At 33.9% G+C, this 25,184-nt stretch overlaps 1 protein-coding gene across 1 annotated transcript in view; it reads left to right on the top strand.

The window, feature by feature from the left end:
- Nucleotides 1-25,184, top strand: part of LOC129807786 (protein gone early) — a 63,379-nt gene that overhangs the window by 5,737 nt on the left and 32,458 nt on the right. The window contains exons 2-3 of the mRNA XM_055857267.1: nucleotides 15,088-15,627; nucleotides 15,696-15,886. Coding sequence (XP_055713242.1) covers nucleotides 15,432-15,627; nucleotides 15,696-15,886 — 387 coding nt within the window. The 5' untranslated portion in view covers nucleotides 15,088-15,431. The remainder of the gene's footprint in view (nucleotides 1-15,087; nucleotides 15,628-15,695; nucleotides 15,887-25,184) is intronic.

A 25,184-nucleotide genomic window follows, 5' to 3' on the forward strand; every position in this document is an offset into this window, starting at 1 on the left:
TGAACTGGTTCATGAATTATCATAAAACATTCCCAACAATGAATATGGGTAATTTCAAATGATATTTAAATTAAAATTGCAATTACCGGTTCATAACCGATTCATTACCAATTGGGACTGGTTCAGAATTTCAAGACCTTTCAAATGAATTTATTGTTAAAGCATATTGATCGAAAAATGCATATTTTGAGGGCTTATACTGCTTAGGCATTCGACCTTGAAAAAACCACTACACTGAGGAAAATCCGAAAGAGTTAAAATAACATTCCGGAAATGTTTATTTTACCCTGCAGTATTGATCCGAAATCGGTGTAAATATTACCCTTTTTAGGTGTATTTAGGGTTAAAGTTACCCTTTTTCATATTAATTTTAGCCTTAAAAAGGTGTAAAATTAACATGAAAAAATGTTGATATATTTTTACACCTAAAAAGTGTTAAAGTCATGAGGAAAAAAAGTTAATCGCATCCCCGTTTTTTTCTTAGTGTATAAGAAACAATTGAAGATGATTGGCATACAGTGTAAATATTATGCTTTTTAGATGTATTAGTGATTAATGTTACCCTTTTTCATGTTATTTTTAACCTTAAAAAGGCGTAAAATAACATTAAAAAATGTTGATATATTTTTACACCTAGAAAGTGTTAAAGTTATGAAGAAAACCCCGTTTCTTCTCAGTGTAATGTCATAAGATTCTCGGAAACGTTTCATAGGTGATCCAGTCTAGGGTAATCTTTTGCTAAATACAGTAGACTCTCTCAAATTCGGGCATATGGGACTGAAATATCAGCTCAATTATACAGAAATTCGGGCGACAAACTTTTTGAAATGCAACGATTTTTTATTCATGTGCATATAGATATTGAGTTTATACACTCATATAACGTAAATTGTATGAAAATCCCTCAATAATGCAAAATCATATCAAAACTAAGACCAACCATGCCAAGTTTGAGCATATTTGATTTATTTTAATCATAATCAAACTTGAAAAATGTCAACAAACTTTTTTTAAATTTAATTGCCACCCGAATTAAAAAGTAGCCCGATCTTAAAAGAGCCGAATTAGCGACAGTCACTGGTAAAAATGAATGGATCACCAGGGATCATTTCCAAAGAATCATGGCCTAAAAGGTTCATTTTCATCAAATCACTTGAATTGAATTGATTCTTTTTTAATGAATCACTTCAGTGATCCAAGTAAAGGATCACACTCAATGATACATTGAAAGGTTCCTCGAATCGATCATTTCAGAAAGATCGATGTTCAAGAATATTTTTCTGCCAACTAATAAAAGGAAAACAGGGAAAATTAGTGTTTTAGGTTTAATAGGAATATGTAGTAAGGCAGAATGTGACATTTTTGAGATAACTATTTTCAATCTTCAGGATATTACGCCAAGAAATATCGAAAATATGGGATACATTCAAATGGATCAAATTTGATCATTTCAATTGGATCACTTTTGCGATTATTTTCCATGAATTTTCTTACTAAATAAAACCATTAAAACAGTAAAAACTGTGTTTACTGTATTTGCTCATATAAGGGGAACATGTCTAAACTAATAAATTGATAGCTTTAAAGTTTTAACCGTGATATTTCAGCGATTGAAAATTTGGTACGATATGTCAAAAGTGATACATTTGAATGGATCACTTGGATAATCACGCCACTTTTAGTGACGTCAGTGACAGACGCCGAGACTCGCTGAGCGCATAAATAACCGGGGTGCTCTTGTCGTGGAATTTGTGTCCTTTTAGATATTCAGTGGCGCTTTTCTACAAATTATAATGTTTAAGGTAAAAAAGGATTAAGTTTGGAGACTTAGACTTAGACTTAGATTCTCATTGTGTAAAATGTGTTTTTTTTGTCTATGTTCTCGCTTCGGAAGATTTAGAAGCGCATCTTGAAATATTTCATAGTTTTTAATTTTTTTAGGGAACCATAAAAAAAAGAGAATGTACAGAATATCGGTTGAAAAAAATCTTTTGAAAAATGGTTATAATTTCCAGAATTTCTATTTAATCTAAAAATATACGTCAATTTGAATTAAAATTTTTAAATAATTCAAATTTGCCAAATTAACTGAAAATATCAGTAACTTAATATTTAACAAAAAAAATCTCTTGTTAAAAATGTATTAACGAGTAAAAAAAATTGATGTAATAACTGTAAATGGTAAAAACATATAAGTATAAAAAATTCATTTGCAGGACAATAATAATATGTTTTTCTTTTAATTTGTTTTGAAGGGCGAATGCATTACATTAAAAAAAGATTAAAAAGTCATAATTTTAAAAATTCCATTTCATCTATTTTAGAGTATCACATTGATTCATTGAAAAGCTCCTCAAAGTGAACCATTCAAAGTATCAAAATTTGATTCTTTTGCAATGGATCAAAATGATCTTTCAAAAAAGGATCGAAATGAAACATTTGAAATGATGGATCATATTTGATTCACAAAAGGATCGCGAATGAATCAAAATGATTCACCTTTTTTACCAGTGGTCTATTGTACAGTAGGCTCTCGCTAATTCAGGTCTTTTAAGATCGGGAATTGGGGCCGCAGTTAAATTTAAAAAAAGTTTGTTGACATATTTCCCAAAGAGCATTTTCTGACCAATTCGAAAATTTTGCAAAATATTGTTGATATACGCTCGACAGACTCAGAGATTTCGATTTAATTTCGTCGATTTGGCCAAGTTTTGCTTATTGGGTTTAAGTTTGATTATGATTATCAAATGATGAAAATATGCTCAAATTTGCCATGGTTTGTCTTAGTTCTGATGTTTTTTTTTGCATTATTAAGGGATTTTTATGAAATTTATCATAAATATGAGTATGTGAACCCAATATTGTGTATGCAGATGAATAAAAAATCGTTGCATTTCAAAAAGTTTGTCGCTAGAATTTCTCTCTAATTCGGGTGACATTTTGGTCCCAAATGCCCGAATTTGAGAGAGTCTACTGTACCTCAAATGACGTAAGTGACGCTATTCACATTGACTGCTAGAGCCATCTGTGAGTGATTTTTTTTTGTTTCTGACGCCTATACCCGATATGCTTCGAATACCAGTGACAGATTTCTGTATGGCGTCTATGCCGACCCACTTGAAAATTCAAAATTCCAAAATTTTAATAAAAAGATCGCATCGGAAAAAAACGGTATTAAATCAATGGATTATAGACACTTGCACTGTCTTCTCTTCTGAATTCGAGCAATGAAAAAAAATTAGTATTTTATCTCATGGACCAAGATCTGGAGCAAAGCTGAGAAGGAAAGAACTTCACAATCTACTCATACTATCGCGCAAAGTCACGAATACACTGCCACAATTAATTCCAATTGAAATAGTTCAAATAGTTTCTCCGCGGAACTTGTATGTTCTCTTAAATGCTTCAAATTGCAGTTGGGATGATTATACTGATCTATAAACTGGCTTGAATTTCAATTGGATGCGAAGGTGGGAAAAAATTGATTTGCCTTTCAGATATGGCACGAAATGGCCCTCCTGTTGCCTTTCATCGGAAGTGAGAGTTCGATTTTATGCTAAAATGTTACTTAACATTTAAGGTCAAGTTTAAGGTACATTTTGAATTCTAATTTGATTGTGTTGTTATTTTGCCAAATTACTTAAACGTTGGGGGGTTAGAGGTTAGGAATGCCATTACTTTCATTGGAAGATCATGGAATTTTACGTAGTGGGATCAGGATGTAATACGGTTTCCTAATTAAATTCAAATACGCCTGAATACAGAATATTCCTAATTGATAATTTGGGTTGCAATTCCGTAACCTTTATGACAATATTAGCGATGATGTCTTGAAAAAAATACGCCTTATCAATTCTTATCATTCTGAGCTATTTCTTAATGTAAATTTTGTGTTGTTCTTCCATCAAAGCATTAATTTGAGTCTCATCGTGTCTTAACTTTATTGAAGTCTCATGCGAAGCGCGGACTTTACGTGAAACAAATTTGATTTATTCGAAAGCAAGACGCTTTTTTTTGTATCTCGACATCAAAACACTTAAGATTATTTATTCTGATGTGCAAATGAGCGTAAAAACGATTCTTTGTATTTGAATTTGCACACAAAAACACAATTTAGAAATGCCTTAATTAGCATTTGTGTTTGTGGTTGATATAATAACATTAATTGATAAGAAATGAACCGGGCGATAAGGAAAAAAAGTGAAAATCTTCCATATCCCAAGATGGATCATAAATCTTTGCTGATTTAGTAAGAAGTTTCTTGTGGAGAACTGCGAGATTTCTTCATGGACATTGTTTGTTCCACTTGAGAGGAGAGCAACGTGCAAATATTGAATGTTTCGGGTTGTCTTGAGAAAGTTAAATATCATGACAATTCATCTCAAAGTGAAACTGAGAATGTTTGAGTTAAGACTTGCAGAACGCATACAATTTCAGAAGTGGGATGTAGCGGCAGAGGGATAGCCGAGACTGAAGAATTGAGGGGAAAGGTCAAATGGAGGCAATTGCATTTGGGTTGTTCATGATGTTGATGCGTTGGACATGCAACGGTTGATGGAGTCTCTCACGATGAGCACAGAAAAAAAAGACCTCCATTCGCGAGTTTACTAAAGCATAAAACAGTTATGGCCATCGGCAAAGTAATTCTTGGTCGGTGACCAAAAGACCAAACAATGGGGAGCAGTGAAAGAGTCCAAAAATACCCGTGCGTCGAAAAATAGAAAGACCGGGAAGTGCGTCTGCCGACATGAAATTCTAATGAATATTACAAAATTATTCTCCTCAAAGCATTGTTTTCCCAATTGAAATTAGCTTATAACGCCATGAATTCATCAACAATGTTGGAAGAGGAGTCCCTACTCCAAGAAATCTATTTTTAATAATCACAACAAATATTCACACACCAAATGGACACACCTGGGTGTTAAAATTAAAATGGAAATCTCTTTCATTTTCCATTGAACAATTACTGTTTATCCAATTGGTTAGAACGCCTTGAAAAGTATAGTGCTGCCGCAGCAAGAATTTCACCATAGAATTCTTCAAGTGCTCAAGAGGGCACTTTAAAAACCTTCCTCAATGGGAAAGTCTTTGGTATTTTGTATTTATAAATAGTAGAATTATCTTTCTTCGATGGATGCGTAATTTAAGAGGCTTATTTAATTTGTGGTGTAATGGATACACAATATTAAAAAGATTCACTCAACTCGCGTTTATATGTTACGGTACATAATGACTTTTGGTTATTATTGAGATGTATTGACGGAGAAATTATACAATATGAGGATTTACTTTCCACATGCAGTTTCATAATAGAGGAAGGTGGGGTTACTTTGAGCTGTGGGGCTACATTGTTATACGATTTTTTTCTCATACAGTCGAGTTCCTCAAATTTGAACTCCTCAAATTTGAACGACAGTTGAGTTCAAAATGTAAAATTTGAGGTTATGTGAAGAAAGTTTTGCGTGGAGTGCCATTTTTCTCTGGTATTTCCTCAATATTATCGTTTTATATTAACTTCCGCAACAAATTTAATTTATTTCACAATAAATTACATTGATATATTCTCTAAAGTTGTTTATCTTAATTGACGGAATGTGCATTTCACATGAATTCCGTTACGTTTTTGAAAATATCGTTCAAATTTGGTGAGTGAGAAATGTCAACTATACCCCCCAAATGTTCAAATTTGAGGAACTCTACTGTATTTCTAAAGGACACTGGGCTTTAACATGATGTAATTTGGATGACTGACAAAAGGATTGTGGATCAAAAAAGCTCAAAGTAACCCCACCTTCCTCTACTTTGAAATTTTCTGAAGATAATTTCCACATAGGAAAATTTCACTATGTGGATCAACTGATACCAGAAAGCATTAAACCTGTGACGTAGTAAAATAATATTCTCAACATCGCCAAAGTTTACTAAAATAAAATTTACACTTTACTTTCCACATTTTCTACATTGTTTCTATATACTTGACCATTTCAATGCGGTTCCACATATTTTATATCGGGGAACTCGGTTTAGTGACACTTTCCACATCGAAACTTGAGGATAGATTCACCTGAACAATTTTATCCTAAACTTACATTCCACATTACTAAATTTCACAATACAAAGCATACTTCATTTTGAAAAATTTTAACAAATAAATTTTCTCAAAGCAGAGGCCTGTCGACATTTCATTTTTCCATACGTTTTTGCATAGAGGCACTGAAGACTATTGGCAAGTTTTTTCCTAAAGATAATTGACTTATCAGACTGATATATTTCGAAATCATGCATTAAAATTTATCTAAAAATACATATTTCATAATTCTCGCCGAAAAATTACAAGAACTAACAGCAAATTTGTTTAAGTCGTGGTGCAATATCTGCAAAATTTTTACATGGAAAGGTAAAAAATAGCTTCACTTTTTATTAGGCTTGGTGGGCCCTTATTTCAAAGTAATATTTGACTGAAGATAGCTTCCACATGAGAAAATTTCATTATACGACTATATTGATATCACAGCAGATAGCATTATAAAATGTGTAGCAAAGTAAAATTATATTCACCAAATTTCCAAAGTTTACTACAATAAAATCTAAACTTCACATTCCACAAATTCTACATTGTAATACTTAAGTAAAAATACTGCCATAAACGGTTTCCAAATATTTGATACCATAAAATTTGATTAGTTAGTAACACTTTCCACACTGAAATTTGAGGAAAATTTTGGTAAATAAATTTACCTTCCACACAGTATAAAGATTGACCGTTTAAAGATAGTTTCCACATTGTGGAATTTAAAAAAATTAAGCATAAAAGGTCCTACCGCATTGTAATGTTTGGTTGTATCAAAATATTTTCCACATTATATTATTTTGGAGAATCAAAAGCTGGGTTGTGCCGTTAAATGGTTAAAAATATTTTTTACATTTTACATTTAAAGAATACGTAAAATATAAAAAATATGTAAAAATTTAAAACATTTAGGTATTTTTAAAATTGTAAAACATAGGTACTCCTAAATTTATGCAAGTTTTTCAATTAGTAAATTTCAAATCAACTTCTTATTAACCGTTTGCGCTGAAAATAGTCTGAGAAATTGGCACCAAAAGATATTTTGCATATTTTACTGCATTTCTTTTACTTATTCGAAAAAAATCTCCTGGGCATATGCAAATATTTTGTATGCATATAGCGATTTCGAGCGATTTTTTTTGGTCCCGAAAACATGCATAATCCCGGGATCCCCTGTATCAATATATGGAATTATAATTATTAGGAAATCCCACATCAGTAGTGTTAAAATTATAAATTATGATTTTGACTTATAACATCCCCATTAATTTTTTACGACACTTAAATTTTCAAAAAGCCCTTGAAGAAATAATCAAAATAAAAAAAAACAAACATAAAAAAGTGTTTGATATTTCTATTTACTTATTTTGATGTGTGTCAACATAAGGCTTAAAAATTTAGACATTTTTGAAAATATTTAATAAAGATACGAATTTGAACCAACTCTTTGTAGATTGTAGATTGTTGGGGCTTTCCGACTGACGTTGAACAACTAGGCTCAAAAGAGCCCTTTGTGTCCTCTTAAAAGCTAATTTTAAAATTTTAAGCTTTATCAATTTAGGATTATCTAAAAGTAGAAAACGATCGTTTTGGTTTTTTTTTTTAAATTTATTTTTATACTAGAATTGATATTCGCGAGAATTCTAAAAGCAACACTGTAGTGGTCTGAATTTCATAATTTTTTAAAACCAAAAATCGTTATCTTTTCTTTTTGAATAAAAAATACAATAGGGTCTTCGAATGTATCTAAACCTATCGTATAATCCTTTATAATATAATTTTCAAAAATAATATTATATTATATTTTTTCAAAATAAAATAAATGGGCACAAAATTAATGAACATAGGGGAACGCCTTGCAGCTTCGTAATATTGCAGTGCAGCTGAGTAAAAGTTGATTTCTTTACAAGTTAAAAATTGAATACAATGCAACCAAGCCAATGAATAGCTAGTCCAGCATCTCTTATTTCCCGAAAAACTTGGGAGCCTACCCAAGAAGCAATTTTTTTCTAATAAAATCTTGTAGAATTCCGTATGTAAGGCATTACTTACTTACTTACTTAACCGGCGCTACAACCAATTACTGGTCTTGGCCTGACACAGGACCCGTCAAGTAAAGCATTATAGAACCAAAAATCTTTTTAAGGATCATGGTGGCGCACTCTTAAGGATCTTAAGAGCCTCTTTAGGACTTTCAAAAGAAAATTTTCACTTTAAGTCTTAAAAGTTCACTAAGAGACTTGTTTAATACTTGATTCTATAAGGCAGCCGTTTTGCTTCTTGGGTTTTCCTTTTTTCCTACTGCTACCTCAGTAACTCAGGGAAATTGAACTTTTGCAAATTTATAAAAGCATCAGTGACTTATCCAGAGATTCCATTGTAAAAGAATTCACAAGAAAATTTAGATATTAAACTGAGACTTCATCAGATGCTTTTTTTGCTTATGTCAAATCAAACGTTAAGCTTAAATCTGTTTATAGTAGGTGTGATTCTTTCAGTTTCACTTTGGTTCATGTTGAGTATTTATTATCTAATTTGTCTTGGTTTGATATGGTCTTTTCCACATTTCACTTGAAACTCGTCACTGGTAATTTCAGAATAAGTGATTTTCAAAAATATGAGAGAATCACACTTAATTGATTGCCACAATGCAATGAAAAATAATTTTCCAAGTGTCACAAAAACATGTCTTAAAAAAGTATAAAATTGATTTTAAAACGCATGATACCTCCGACAAACGGTTAAAGCATATAGGGGAAGTGCTCATAATTTTGGACAGTCTGCTTATAAGCATCGAAGTTCCAAGTTTGAAGTGCGATATTTTCTATACTAATTGACATTTCTTGTTACTCTCTTTTCAGAAGGGTTGTTTAGAAACTTAGCAAGCTATTTATCGTCTTATTTTTTATTAAAATTAGTTTTAATACGTTTAAAAATGAATTGATAAGTAGAGGTGACCTTGGCTCTTATTTTGGACAACTTGTTTATTAATTTGTCCAACTTGACTGTAAATTTGGACAGCTAATCCGCCTCAATAGGATGCCCATTGTTCTTCATTTGATGAACCAATCTTACCAAGTCCTCTTCCTGTTCATGTAAGGGAAACGTAGAATGTCACAAGAAGCCCGGAAACTTTCCATATCATTCATTAAAGTGAGTTGACTTCGGTAGTCCAAGTACGTGCGGATTCGCTCATTCCCTGACCTTTCCGGGAGCCTTTCAAGGCATTTCTCGCTACATCTCTTTCGTAAAGATGATGCTCCTTTGTTTCTCCAGGCCTTTGTCCAACATAGTCATCACAAAAGCTAAAACTTCACGAAATTTCGTGAGAAAAACACCTGTCCAAAATAAGAATCATCACCTCACTGGTGAATGTCTTAAAAAATTTCCCATTTTTCACACGAAAAATATAATTCACAAGGCAAATCTCACTTCAGGTCAAATGTACAAATCATCAGTAACGTGAATCAACACAATATTCAATGAATATTCAATAATATCACTCAAAAACAGCGAACAAACTTTGTTAGTACTTCACCAAAACTAAATAAGACTGAAGTAAGCCACGAAGTTCTGTCATATTTCTCGTAAGCAATTGCTCACACTGAATTTTCAACAAAGCAATTTCATTCAACTCAAATCATATTCAAATTTTAACGTATTTAGTGTTAAAATCTTCCAAAAAGAACAAATATTTAGATAGAATTCATTATTCATCAAATATTGGAATAAAAATCCATCATTTTAATCAATTTATTTTTAGTGTCCAATGTTATCCTCAAAGTGTCCAAAATAAGAAACTGGACAAAATTATGAGCATTTTCCCTAGATGGAAGTTCCATATAAACACAGATGTGGAAGTTTTTGTATTGGGTACAATGCTTCCGGTGAAAACGTGGCATACATAGGTGGCAAAATTTTATACGTAGCTGAGCTAACCGGAGCTGCTTCGTAAAAATTGCCACTAAATCCAAGGGTTTCTAGGAATTTTGTGAGATGGAATAACGAATCTAATAAGTAAGAGATTGTTGGACATAATGATGTAATTGATTTGGCTTTTGTGGCATTCAGTAAAAAAAAACTTGAAACTTGAAAATCATTTACCGTACAAAGCTGCACAAGCTTCCCCTACATCTGTCATTTTGTCGCCAATTATTCGAATAAGGCCAAACAGTTTGAGATACTGACTCTTGGTTTTCAAGATCCTCCCTACCATTTCGTAAATATTGGTATTCTCAACATGACTAATATGTTTCTGCAATAAAACTTGAATTTATGCTTCATGGCAAATAGAATTTCAGTGATGTTTAATATTTTTGCAAAGCGACCCAAATAAATAAATCCAATTAACTATTTGTTTACCCAATCAATTAGTAACACTTGAGGCACGCAGAAATCCGATCCCCAAACATCACAGCGGTCGGTAACGCATAAAAAAACCAATAAGACGCCACGATAGAGAGTATCTGGAAATTTAATTCATTTCAAATGACTTCCATCGGTCTGGCTCGATGATGGAGAGATTGAGGAGGCTTGGAAGCATAAAAAAGGAAAGAAGTGCCTCAAATTGATCTGGCTTGAGTAAATAAATAATATTCATTGTGGTATTCGTGGATTACAAGTGAGACAAGATGGGAAATGGCATGAATTTCTTTAACATCTTTTTTCCCCTTCGCGATCTCTTTACGATCTCCGAAGGCATACAAAGAAAACTTTGTGTTTATTTTTACTAAGTAAATTTTTTTTATGCCTCCACAATGATCACGAAGATTATATTGTGTGAGAATCTTTCTTTCTTTCTCTTGTTTTTTTGCCATTGAGACAAATCAAAGTTTTAACTGACACTCAAAAGTTCTAAAATCTAAAATGATATCGCTTTTGAAGAGAGATATACTATGCTTTGAATAATAAATTAAACTGTATTCTTTGTCGCTGAATTCATAAATTTTGCTCTATTTCTCTGTCATCTCTTTTAGCCTCCAGTGACTTTTTTTTCGGGAATTCTATTTTAGAATGAAAAAGACATTTGACAAAAATTGAGGGAGGAAGCTGAAGTGCGATAAATAATCAAATTTGGGAGGCAATTAATTGAATTCATGACAATTTATTGCTCTAACTCAAACCAAATAGAGATATAAACGATGAAATTTGATGTGTAATGTACTAAAATGTACTAAAAGAAGCGCTTCACTATGGAGCTTGTCATAAGCTACCTGTCAAAAATCAAAATGGTGGAGTAGTAAGTGACATTTTCATTATAGTTGCTTTTTTCAATTAAATTCTTCGATGGCTTATTCGACCCTGAAAAATATAATACAATTGGAAAGGTCTTGCAATTCTCTAGAACTTACATGTACCTACTTTTTAATGCTTAGATTTAAAATAAGACTAACAACACATTTTTATGCTTAGTGTGATCCTGGGCCATATTTGGACAAATACGGAATACATACCTAAAATCCTCTTACATTATTCAAGTCAAGTTGTTTAAACTTTTGTTTAAAAGTCATTAAACTAAAGAAATCATTCATTCATTAAATTAAATCCTAAAGGCGCTGGCACACCTTTTCAACTGAGTGAAATTCAATCGATTGAAATTTTACCTCTTGCTTTTTCAAACTGAAATTAGATATAGCTCTCTCTTTCTATCAAACGAAAACTGAAATTGAAATTGAAAATGAAATTGAAATATCAATTTTCATTTTACAGAAAGAGACAAACATATGTTATTTTAGAGTAAGAGGTAAAATTTAAATCGATTGAATTTCGCTTAATTGAAAAAGTGTGCCAGCACCATAAACATTTAATTTTGATTTTGAATTAGGTTTAGGAATAATTCTTAATTAATTTTGTCAAAAAGAACTACTTTGTGAAGAAGGTTTTCGGAACTCTTTTCGAGATTGAATAGGTTTATACAGGTTATTAATTTGGTAAGGAATTGGTCGATGGACTCAATTGACTGTCAAAAGTAGAAACATTTTAGTTGAGACACACACCAGATAGCCATAAGTCATAAGCTTTATTCAGTTCTTTTTTTCGTTTCTGGGCTTCACAAACATTTTTTCTTATATACATTTTAAAGAAAAACACTTGTAAATTGTATCCAGTATTTTAGTAATGCCCAATGAATTCAAAACCAAAGGATCACCTAGCAAAGACACAAACGAATAGGCACAAGCTTAAATATACCATAAGGTTTGCTTAGTTCTGTTTTCTTTTTTACTTCTGCAACGTTTTTTTTACCATTTTTTTTACTGCTTGAACTCCAAAAGAGAGCAGTTTTTTTTAATGTAATATTTATAATTTTGTATAGCAACTCTGTGTATTTAAAACCAAAGAATATATAGCTAATACGAGTTTCAGACTAGAGCCTTAGCCCAGTTCTTGAAGGTCCCGAAATCCGAAATAACAAACAAAAATAAAACAAATAACAAACAAATAAATAACAAAATCTAATGTATCATTTGCTCTTAATATTCAATCTTAAGTAAAAATTTTCTGAACAATTTAATCTTCCAAGAAATTAGAGAAGTTAAGCCATTTACCTAAACCTTATGTCTGAGGCCGGCTTAAGACACATTAAAGGAGCCATAAAAATCATGATCAGCTTGGCTAATTTGTTGTTTTTTTTTGCGTTTTAAATATTTTGAAACCCTATTCCCTAAATAAAGAAATTTTTAGTAGGAAAAACTCATTGATATTAAGACTAAAAATCACCTAGCAGAGACACAACCCAATAGGCACAAAAATACCAAGATTTGTTTAGTTCCTTTTTTTCTGTTTTAATTCAAAATATTTTTTTCTCACATACTTTAAGAAATATTTTTGTAATTCAGTATGTAAACTCCGTATATTTAAGATCTAAAGAATATGTAGTGGAGACACAAAAAAGGTGCCATAAAAATCATGATTAGCGCAACTTAGTTCTTTTTTGCTCTTTAATACTTCGAATGCTTCGAATATTGCTTTTCCTATCAGAACTACAAACTGTTTAGTAGAGAAAACTCACTGAAAATTTAAGACTAAACAATCACTTAGCGGAGACACAAACAAATAGCTATAAAAAATCACCAGTATTCATAGGATTTTCTTAGTTTCTTTGTTTTGAAACCCTTTGGCTTTACATAATTCGTTACAAAAATAATTGTTGGTATAACAACTCTCTAACATTAGGAATAAAAAAAATCTAGCCGAACCAAAAATAGCTATAATAAAATAGACATAATAAATTCTCTGTGAACCTTGAAAAACTTATTTCCACATTTATTTTTTCAAGAAAGCCATTTTAATTTTGTAAAAAATATCACTGACTTTCAAACTTAAAAAACGACTAGCGAAGACGTTAATTAATAGCCATAAAAAGCTTAATAAATAGTCATAACAACCTTAATTCAAAAGGATCCTGTAACGTATATTTCTTTTTTATGGATCCGTTAGAAGTATAAAGCTGATGCATTATATTGGCACTGAGGAATATATCCTGCACTACTATGCACCGGTGAGTTTCCGGAAATCTCCTTTAGTTGTTCGTGTCTTGAATTTAATCTACGTGTTATTTGCTATAATCCTCTTAAGTGTGTCCGACTAAAATGAAAAAAATGACAGATTTTCTATTTTTTACATCAAATACCTTGAAATTGTGAGGAGTTTTTTTTTAAAGTAAGATTTAAGTTTGAAAAATGTTTGCTAATTTTGATGCTTTATTTAACTAAATGACAGTGTTGATTCTGACCGAAATTAAACCGCATTAAGGAGGTTTGAATAAATAATCCTTGTTTACATGAACCTTATATATATTTTTTTATTTTTTTTTCTTACTGTTTGGTTTTTTGTTATTTTCTGTTAGTCATTTTTACTCTCACACAATTAAAAATACCAAAGACGCAAAAATTAGTTATGGGTTTTAACATTCAAGTTTTAACATTCAATTCAAGTTTTTTTGTATTATGCTGAAATAGTGGAGTATTGCCACAGAAACTATTTAAATAAAATAATTAAAAGGAACATGATTTTACCTGTCAAGATTTCGAATATTGCAAGCATAAATTTCATTATAGCATCTCATATCTCAACCACTGCAAATTCTATTGTAAATTATGGTTCTATTTTAATGAATAATAAGTGTCTTTTTTGGCATATAACTGTTTTCAAGTGTTTCTGTATAATCGACTATTGCTTTAGTTGGTTTCTGCCAGTTTCTGACATTCGTGACAGGAACAAACACGAAGAATAGTCGATTATGTAGAAGCATTTCAGAACAGTAAAGTGCCATAAAAACATGTTAATTTTTTATTGCAATAGCACCATTTGTCATTTTTACACTCACACTCAATTCCAAAGGCATGTGAGGGTGAGTCAGTCACCTGTCTTCTGCTAAACAATTAAAAATATCAAAGACGCAAACCTCAATTATAAGTTTTTCAATTTAGATGAATCTTTTGCATTATACAAAAACGATAAAGTAATGTCACTGAAACTATTTAAATGAAATAATTAAAAATACGAATTGACCTATGAAGATTTCAAAAATACTAACATTGTTTTTATTATAGCCAAGATTATGGCATCTAATATCTGAACCATAACAAATTCAATTGTGTATTGCTTGTATTATGCAATAACTTTTGCTTTGTAAACACGTTTTTTTGGCATTTCTGAATGGGGGAGTAAGCTCTAGTTCTATTCATAACAAATGTTCAGTAAATAATAATTGTGCGTACGCCATTATTAGTTCCATCACTTCCGAATTTTCCCGCTCTTTTTTATGCCCAGGGAAAGGGGTTTCTCAATTGAGTTATTTGAAGTTGTTTTTTTTTTTGTCACATTGCCCATCAAAGCAAAAACTTTGGCAGTTGGTATTTGGAAAATGTTGAAAATAGAGAGATAGAGTCACAAAATTAGTTATGGAACAAGATGAAAAAAAATACAATGAACGCGGGAAGAGAGTTTATTTGTGTGAATTTTATTGGTTTTAATTCGTGTTGTTGATGGTTGTTGATGTTGTTTCCTTTCAGATCAATTAACTAGCCCTAAAAATACGTCGGTGGAGTGCTTTCATGTAGAGAGGGCAAAGTTTTCTGAGAGTAGGAAAATTCTTAGATTTTCTTTCTTTGGTTTTGACTTTTTCGGGAAGGGGAAAAAATGACGCGTTGCAGCAGTTCGAGAGATCTGTTCAAATTTTGAGAGTCAAATGAAGAAATTCCACTTGTCTCGTGCCTCTCGTGCTTCGGATGAATTATTGGAGGAGGAATCTCAAGTGATCTATGGGAATCACTAGAGCTGAAAAGACACAAAGAGAGTCACTTTATTGATCTTACCCATCGGTGAATACTTAAAAAGAAAGAAAAATTCCATCGATATGGCTGAGACGGCTGAAGAGATGAAGAATATCAATGCATCAGAGAAGTACACGAAGAAGTATGATCCTGAGGAGATTAGTCCACTTAAGCAGCCCAAACAGGTGACAAATGCCACCAATCAAGACATTTCCGTCAATGTCAGCGACAGCCCAGAAGCTAATCCACCCAAGAAGAAGACAAAGTACAAAATAGCAGGTAATACACTCTTGGCAATTAATCCCACAAAGATCTTCCTCTTTACAAAGCCAATTCTCATTCAACAGATCACTATGAAAGTGTCATAGCGAAATTGGAACTCAACAGAAGATCTCAAACTGTGTTCCTCTGCCTCATTGGCCTCTGTATCGTCCTCCTGGTTGTCCTCATTGGGATGATCATCTTCTGGCCGAAGATCCATGACTACATGACAGCTGAAGTGTGCGTGGAGAAGGAATGCCTCGACGCTAGTTCTCAGGTATTTGCCAAAAAGAAAGAACATTTTTGATGAATCTTGTAGGTTGTCACCTTATTCAGTTATTAATGATTCACCAGAGAAAAATCATTATTTTTTTTTACCCGTCGCATGCTAAACAAGTTAATGACACTCCAAATGAGTGTAAACACCCGGATTCTCAGAGTTTGTGATCCATTCTGAGTTAAAACACGGCTTGTTGACACACTTATTTATTCTCAATGTGACATGAGACTTTTAATCATCGTTACTGCCTGTGGGAGAAAATAAGGGGTTCTGCATGTTCACCATCAAGAGAATACCCATAATTCTTGGAGAAATTTGAGATAAACATTTGTAGATTTTCTGACAACTCCGTCTATAAATAATTCAGGCCACGCCCATTTTTGTATTTTGGACAAGTAAATATAAAAAGGCACCTAGTAGTTTGTCAAGTTCTTTCAATTTTCAAATACTGTAAAATGAATAAAACTCATTTGTTTCAGAGAAATAAAAAAAACTTTGAAGGGCGGAGCTTAAAGGTTCCGCTTACATAAGCAGATATGCTTCTAACGTCATTGTATTCAAAATAAAACAGTAGCATGACTCACACGGAATATTCTCGAAAGTTTAAACACTCAGAAATTACTTTAAACCCTGTTTTGAGAGCGTAACTTGCACGAGGCGTGGCTTAAGATCTCAGGCTGCGCCCATTTTTGTATTTTAAATAAGTAAATATCAAAAGGCGTCTTGTAGTTTGTCGCGTCCTTTCACTTTTCCAACGTTGTGAAATAAACAGAGCTCATTTTTTCAGATGAATAATAAAAAAAATGACAGGGCGGGGCTTAAAGGTTCCGCCTACAACAGGCAGCCGCGCTACTCATGTTATTGGAATTACAACAAAGCAGTAGCAAAGCTGAGGGAAGGTTTACGAGATTTTAAATACTGCGAATTTCCTATAACCGTAACCTAATTTCCTATAAATACGTAACTTGCACGGGGCGTGGCCTAAGTTTTCAGGCTACTCTTATTTTGAACAAGCAAATATCAAATTCATTGGAAGATTAGTCATATCTATTATCATTCAATTTGCAAATGTTTCAGTCTATTATTATAAATTTTGACAGGAAGGATCATTATGGCTCTGCCTACAGAAAGAATATGAGATCACGCCCCTTCCGACTTCAGAAATAATACAAAGCCTCAACACAATTCAAAATGTGCTTTAACAAATAATAAGCTTTTGCTTATTTATACCGCTTTGTTTTAAGTACGTATTCAATTTTTTTTTTGCAATTCAAACTTGTATCTTGTACGGGGCGTGGTTTAAGTTATCATGTCAGTCCTAATTTGTACAAGCAATTTTCAAATGTACCCGAAATTTAAACATATCGATTTCCTTTCAGTTTTTAAACATTTGAACGTGAATTAATACTTTTTTCAATCTATTATGGTAGAATTTTATTTTCACGTGCTAGATCATAAAGGCTCCACCAAAAAAAAAATACTATGACATTTACGACTTTGTGAATAAAGCAATGTCTGAGAAAAAATTACGGAAAATTCCAAAAATTGAGCAGTGCGCATTGCGCTTAAACCTTGTCTTTATTAAGTTACTCAAACGGGGCGTGGCTTATTTTTTGTCGCCGGCACAGCTTTAAGTATTTTGAATTTTTATATTTAAGATTGGTTAATTAAACTTGCTAAAAAGATAAAGTAAGTGTGGAGTACTGTATTCCCTGAAAAATTTAACTCAAAATTTTGAGTTTAACTGGCATTTTTCCTTTTTTTGAAAATGTTGTTAAAATTTGAATATTTAAAAAAGAAATAAGCGCAAAAGTGGAAGCTCGCCTTTTCATGGAATGTAGTACTCAATGTTACTGATCAACAGTAAAAAAATGAAAATGTTTGAGAATGTGGTTTTTGAGAAAAATTAATTTTTAAAGTTTTTCAAAAAAAAATTAAAAGACGGTTACAAAAAAAACTTGAGCAGATAATACGAAAACTGTTTTAAAGAGTATAAAATTATCTTTCAAATAAAAAAAACAGTAAGAAGAAACCTCAACCCGTTCGCGAGATAGAGCATTTTGAAATATTTGCCAAAAATCTCAATTGACGAATGAAGCGCGAGACGCCATCTTTGACGCCATGTGTCTCCGGCCAGGAATTTTTTTTGGGCGAAAAAAAAAATAGGGGTATATTATTTTATCGTGTACTTTAACATATCGCCGGTTGCGTCTACCTCTGTCGCATCTGCATTTCTTTTGTATCAGCATTTCACGCTAGAGGGAACGTCTGTATTGTAGCTTGCACCAAATGCAGATACAAAACAAATGCAGATACGACAGAGGTAGACGCAACCGACGATATGTAAAATTCAAAAACATCTAAGACCATGAACCCGCGATTTGCGATTTTCTCGGTCGTCTTGAGATGGATCGGCCCATTTCGAATTTTTAAATCAAAATCTTCACACAATATGGCAACAATTTACCGAATATCGCATTAAAAAGCGCATTAAGCAACTATTCAGCGATTATAAAGAGATTTAATAATCGGATAGCATTAGTGGCTTCGTTCAGTATAACCTCTCGAATAACCTCTCGAAGAGACAAAGTCACTCCAAAGTCAAGCCAAACCTATTCGAAAATCTAGCGGAAGCATAAAGTGCAAGTTTACGTACTCGCCGCTTTAGCGCTGATTGTTCTGACATTTCGAATTGCGGTATTCTTGACACTTTAATTGTCAACAATGGCAACAGCAGCGTGTAAGCGTTGCAGCAAAAAATGAATTTTGTGTAGTTTTCTGGAAAATCAGGATAGCAGAACGTTTGAATTGTAATTTCTTTAAAATAAATGCCCTTTTTCATGAACATGCTCACTTTTGTGTAAGTGTAACACATCGGTTTGAACTTTCGAACTGTTAACAGTTTTTAGGTAAGTTCTCTCTGATATACCTCTGAAACTGTACGGAAAAATCCTCAAAGGGAGTGAGCTCTCAAATCGGTAACGTTATTACTGAATGAGAGAATTTTGACACTCACAAGTGACTTCGAAATTCAAACGTTAACCCTTTAACGACGAGACAGTTTTCGCTGACCGACAATCAGTAAAAAAAATGAAACCGATAGACAAAACTTGTGAAACGTCTTATATCTGACATTCAAAAAGCCAAGAGAGTCTGATTTGGTGTATTTTTTGTCTCTATGAACGGTAGGTACAAAAATAGCCCAAAAATTTAAATAATTTTTCTGACGATACCAATTGTTACATTTGAATAAAACACGTCTATCTTCTTGGAGGAGATCTTACAAACTGCTCTTTATTTCTTTCTCTCACCACACATACACATGCACACCATCACTTCCTCTTACCGCTACTAGCGCCAATTTTAAGTTTAACAACTACAACAGTCTCCCCCCCTTAAATTAAGACCCCTTAAATTGACACTTCTTAAATGACAACTAACCCTAAACATTCTACACTAACTTACTAAATGCTTTTTCAGAAAACTAAACTAAATTAACTACCCCTAAGGAAGTGAAAGCGTGTAACCTATTTCAATTTAAAGATTTAGGCGGACAGGCGGTTTCCTTATTCTTTGAGATCTGCGTAACATACTTTGAACAGGAACTGGTTGGAAATCATTTTCATCCTCCTCAACACTGCTGTCATCAGCTGTACCGTTTGAGAAATCTGCAAGAGCGTCCTCGAAACTCTCATCCTCAGAATCGCTTTCTGACTCCTCAGCTTCCCAATAACCACCACTATCCGCGTTCCCTTTCTTTTCTACAGAACTTGACACTAATTCTCCCACTTTGCGCAGCTGATCGATATGTCTTTTCCAGATCCTTGAATCATCGAGAGTAACTAGATAATGAATCTTTCCCAATCTTTGCGATACTCTGCCAAACTTCCATTTATTCCCCTGCGCATAATTCCTAGCTGCCACTCTATCACCTACTTCAAGCTCCCTTTTTACCAACGTTTTCCTACATTCTGCAACTTCATTTTGTTTAGGCCGCATTAAATCGAGACGCGTTCTAATCTCTCTATTCAAACACCTCTGACTTGGTGTGACTCCCGTAGTGGCATGTGGTGTGGTTCGGTATATCATCAACAGACTACACAACTTACGCTCTAAATCTTGACTCTCAACCTCTTTTAGAAGATCAAGCTTTTCCTTAAAGGTTCTCACAAACCTTTCCGCCTGCCCATTCGTGGCAGGATGATAAGGACTACCTGTTTTGTGAGTAATCCCGTTCATTTTGCAAAATTCTTGAAACTCCTGACTCATGAATTGTCGCCCTTGATCGCTTACCAAGATTCTGGGAATACCATGAGTGGAAAATACTTCCCTTAACTTATTCACCGTAGTTTCTGTCGACATATTCCCACACACCTTTACTTCTGGCCACTTCGAATAAGAATCAACTACTACTAATAAGTATTTCCCTTGTACCGGACCCGCATAATCTACGTGAACTCTCTCAAAAGGACCTTTCTCTTCCTCCCAACAATGCGAGCGATCTACTGCCGGATCAGCTTTTCGAGCCTGACATTGTGAACAATTTCGGGCTTTTTCTTCTATATCGTGATCTATCTTTGACCACCAACAATAATTTCTAGCTAAAGCTTTCATTCTGGACATTCCGAAATGCCCCTCATGAAGCTCCCCCAAAACTCTATCTCTCAACGACTCAGGAATGTACATCCTCATTCCTTTTACTAAGCAATTTTGCTGAAGTCCGAACTCCCTCTGATCAATGCCAAATCTTTGCTCTTTGTTTACCACTTTCCCTTTCTTCAATGCATCGATTAATTTCTCCACGTCACTGTCCTTCTCTGTTTCAGTCTTTATTTCTGTCATCGTTACTGGAAGTCTTTCCATTAAATTTATCTGTACCGCGTCCACTTCATCCATCTCAAAACCACAAGTTTCCTTAAGTGGCAATCTCGAAAGGCAATCCACATTCCCGTGCTCTATCGACTTCCTAAATATTATATCGAATTCAAATCCTTGCAGGAATGCAGCGTAATGTTGTAACCTCATAGCTGTATATTGAGGGATTCCTTTCTTTGGATTAAAAATGTGAAAAAGTGCCTTGTTATCCGTGATAAGCGTAAATTTTCGTCCATAAATATATGGATAAAACTTTTTAAAACCAAATATTATCCCATAAGCCTCGCGATCCATTTGGGTATAGTTCCTTTGTGTCTTCGTCAGTGATCTCGACGCATATTGCAAGGGTTTTTCGATCCCATCTGGATATACTTGACTTAGACACGCCCCCACCCCAACAGGACTGGCATCCGTCGCCAACCGAAGCTCTAAATTAGGATTATAATGATCGAGGAATTTATTCGACAACATCTCTTCCCTCACTTTCAACCATGCTTTTTCACACTTATTATCCCATTTAATCTGGTCGTCACCTTTCAAGAGATTATAAATTGAGTCAAGCGTTGTGCTAAGGTGCTCGAAAAACCTTCCATAATAATTTACAAACCCCAGGAAAGCGTGTACTTCGTCTTTATCGGTTGGTCTAGGCATTTTCTCCAAGGCCTCCACTTTATCCTTATGCTTGTGAATGCCCTCTTTATCAATAACATATCCACAATACGCAATACTCTCTTGGAAAAATTCACATTTATCAAGATTAACGCGCATATTCCGATCTCTGAGCCTCTTAAGGACTTCCTTAACCCTATCGAAGTGTGTCTGATCGTCTGGTCCTGTAATCTTTATGTCATCCACGAACACTTTTACCCCCGGTATATCTTTTAACTCATTTTCCATCAACCTTTGCCACACTGCCACTGCCGGAGCCACACCATACATTAATCTCGTGGGCGTGTACAACCCTAAATGAGTGCTCAACGTGAGCAATTCACGATCCTCTTCTCTTACTTCCAATTGCAAGTAAGCTTGCGAAAGATCTAACTTTGTAAATCTTTGGCCGCCAGCCATATCCGCGAATAATTCGTCAATGGTCGGCAGAGGGTGCTTATCAATGACCAATTCCGGATTTAATGTGACACTATAATCGCCACAAAGTCTTACCCCACCTGATGGTTTGAAAATCGCGACCACTGGTGTAGCCCAATTACTCTGATTGACTTTAATAAGAACACCGTCTTCCACGAGTTTCTTAATTTCGTCCTCCACTGCTTTTTTTTTACTAAACGCCACACTTCTCGCTTTTACAAATACCGGTTTCGCGTTCTCTTTTAAACGAAGCTCTGCCTGAATCCCTTCGATTTTCCCTCGCGATTTTTCAAAGACTTTTGCGTATTGTTCCTTAAGATCTTCAACCATTTCATAAACTGTCCTTCGCTTAACCACTTCGTCAGACTTGTTTATTTCAAATACTGAATTCCAATTTACCCAAGTCATTTTTTTTATCCACTCACGTCCGAGAAGCGGTCTCTTCGCAGATTCCTCCGACAAGTACAAATTGACGTTTTGCAGGACACATCCACAGATTACGGGAGAGATTGAAATGAACCCCAACACCTTGATCCCCCTTCCCCCGTAGCTTACGAACTTTCGCTTTGTCTCTGTAATTTCGGTAGATGGAAAATATTTGTCTCTAAAATCTAGACCCGCGATGGAAATCGCCGATCCGCTGTCCATCTCAAATTGTAACAATTTTTGATTAATATTAACATCAATAAGTACCTTGTCTACATGATCTTCCTCCACAGTAAAAATTCCTTCTATGCCATGAACCTCTGATGATGTCTTGTCGTCTGGGTTTGTCTTTTTCTTCGTCTTCTCTTTGTCAGGCTGCTTACACACCCTCTGCAAATGTCCAATTTTCCCGCACTTCCGGCATGTCGACTTCAGGTGGTAGCAGCTGTTTGCATAATGATTTACCAATCCACAGCGAAAGCATTCTGCAAGTTTCCCTTGCTGTCCCCGTGCTGTAGTATTCCCGGAAATCTTGTGGACATCATCTTCCTTTTTATCCACTTCGTTGACTTCCACATTTCTGTCCATTGGCTTCACTGTAGTGCTTGCGATGATGTTGCTGGTTTTCTCTGATGCCTCCATTGCTATAGCGAGATCCAAAGCCTTATCTACTGTCAGATCGTGCTTCTCCAACAATCTATTTTGCATCGCTCGACTCTTGAGTCCGACGATAAACTGATTGCGAAGCGTCTTTGACAGATTATCGCAACGACTACAGCCGAAATTACAGTGCTTTGCCAATTTTCTTAGCGCCCCCATAAAGTCTGTGACGCTCTCTCCTTCCTGCTGCTTTCTGGAGTGAAAATTAAAGCACTCCGCCGCTTCCACAGGCTTCGGGTCATAATAGGCCCCCATTTTTGCGACAATTTGCACGTATGTGAAAGTTTCTGGCTCCTCTGGTGACACAATATCACTCAGTTTTTCGTATGCCTCCATTCCCATGTAATGGATGACCATATTCTTTTTGTCCTCTTCTTTCTCAATTCCAAAGAGTTTGAAAGTCGTCTCGAGCCTTTTAATCCACCGCATCCATTTGCCTTTTTCCGGAGCGAATTTTTCGATAGATGACGGCATCGAGACTTGCATTGGCTTTTTTTCCTCACTTTTCTGCGCCATTTCTTTTTTATCCTCCGTCGCCACTGTTACATTTGAATAAAACACGTCTATCTTCTTGGAGGAGATCTTACAAACTGCTCTTTATTTCTTTCTCTCACCACACATACACATGCACACCATCACTTCCTCTTACCGCTACTAGCGCCAATTTTAAGTTTAACAACTACAACACCAATGATAGATAAATTTCACTCCAATGAAAAATATTATGTTTGAGTATTGTAGTTTCCTCTTCCAAAACGGTTTTGCTTAAAAAAATTGTAAATATAAAAAATAATTTAAATAAATTTTAAATATGAGAATTGAAAAATTCGTCATTTTTGAGCTTAAAAATTTGCTATGTAGCAAATAGCTGTAGACTTGCAAAAAATATCCTAGATTCCTTCAATCTTCTACTTTGCAACCACGTGCAAACATAAGAAAAAATAACTTTAGGTAGTCAGGAAAAATTATTTTCTTTATGGGACACCGGTGTTCCAATCGTCCTTAAAGGGTTAAGTACTTTCGCCATCTTGGGGTACATCAAGAAATAAAAATCAATTTTTGACTTCTCAAATCGATTTTCGAATTTGTCAAAATCCAGCTGTGATTGGGAAAATTGCACATTTTCACTATGGAATAAATTTTCCGTATTAGTAAAATTTATGTACATTTTAATATTTGTATTCTATTTATTTACAATTTAATTCTCTATTTGTTAAAATTTGTGACTTCAAGTAGTGATTTTGAGTGTATTTTTGAGTTATATAAAAAAATCTAAAATTATTTAAATAAGGTTTATTTTTAATTTATTTTTTTAATCAACAGTGTATATAGTATATTTTTCAGAATGTTTATAAAATTCTTTTAAATAATATTATCCTCTTCAAATTTTAAATTACACAGATTTAAAACATTCCCTTGCCAATGAACACTCAAATTTAAATTGATAAACCCCTCTGACTAATAGGGACACGCTTTTGAGCGCGAAGGAAGTGGCTGTGTATGAATAATTACGCCTATTTATCAACACTAAAATACCCTATCATATTGCAACAATTACTCCGACAATTCTTCATTGCTTCCGAGAGTGCTCCTAAAAATAAACAGAACCAGCAGCCTCTTGGAAATGAGTGAAAAACCAAATGTTTTGGGTTTTCTTCTGCAGCAGTAATGTTGTGACTTTTCTCACTTACCATGCGTTTATGATTGAAATTTCACCCACAATCGTAACTCTTTAATGGTGATGTTTCGAGTCTGTAAAAACACATGTTAAATAAACTTATTAACACATTTATCGGAATTTAATCAAATTTATGACCGGTTTCTCGCGGCAACTTTTTGTCGGATGAATCTCTGGAAGAGTCAAGCGTGGTATCTTTGATTTTATCCAGAGGTGCTTTAGCGAAGACATACTAAAAGTGATTCAGCCAGTTAACAGTAGATGGCGTTCTGTTTGGATAAGTTTAAATAGTGTGATGGTATTCAACGGAAAGTGATGTTCGTGAAATAAAGTGAAGTGAATTTCCCAAAGTTAATAAAAAGAGTGTGTAAATTAAAAAGCCATTAAGCTATTTGCGGGTTATAAAAGTGCCGCCAATTGTGACGAGTCTAACAATTTCAATCATGGTGTTAATTAGATCAATCGCTCTCCTAGTGATATTTGTGGTAAGAGGATATCAGTGAATTTGTGAAGCATTTTGGGATGTTCTTCAGTAAATTTCAGTTTTCCTTTACATATTTTTAGGGTGGA

The sequence above is a fragment of the Phlebotomus papatasi genome, chromosome 3, assembly GCF_024763615.1.
Source record: "Phlebotomus papatasi isolate M1 chromosome 3, Ppap_2.1, whole genome shotgun sequence".
NCBI classification, from domain to species: domain Eukaryota; kingdom Metazoa; phylum Arthropoda; class Insecta; order Diptera; family Psychodidae; genus Phlebotomus; species Phlebotomus papatasi.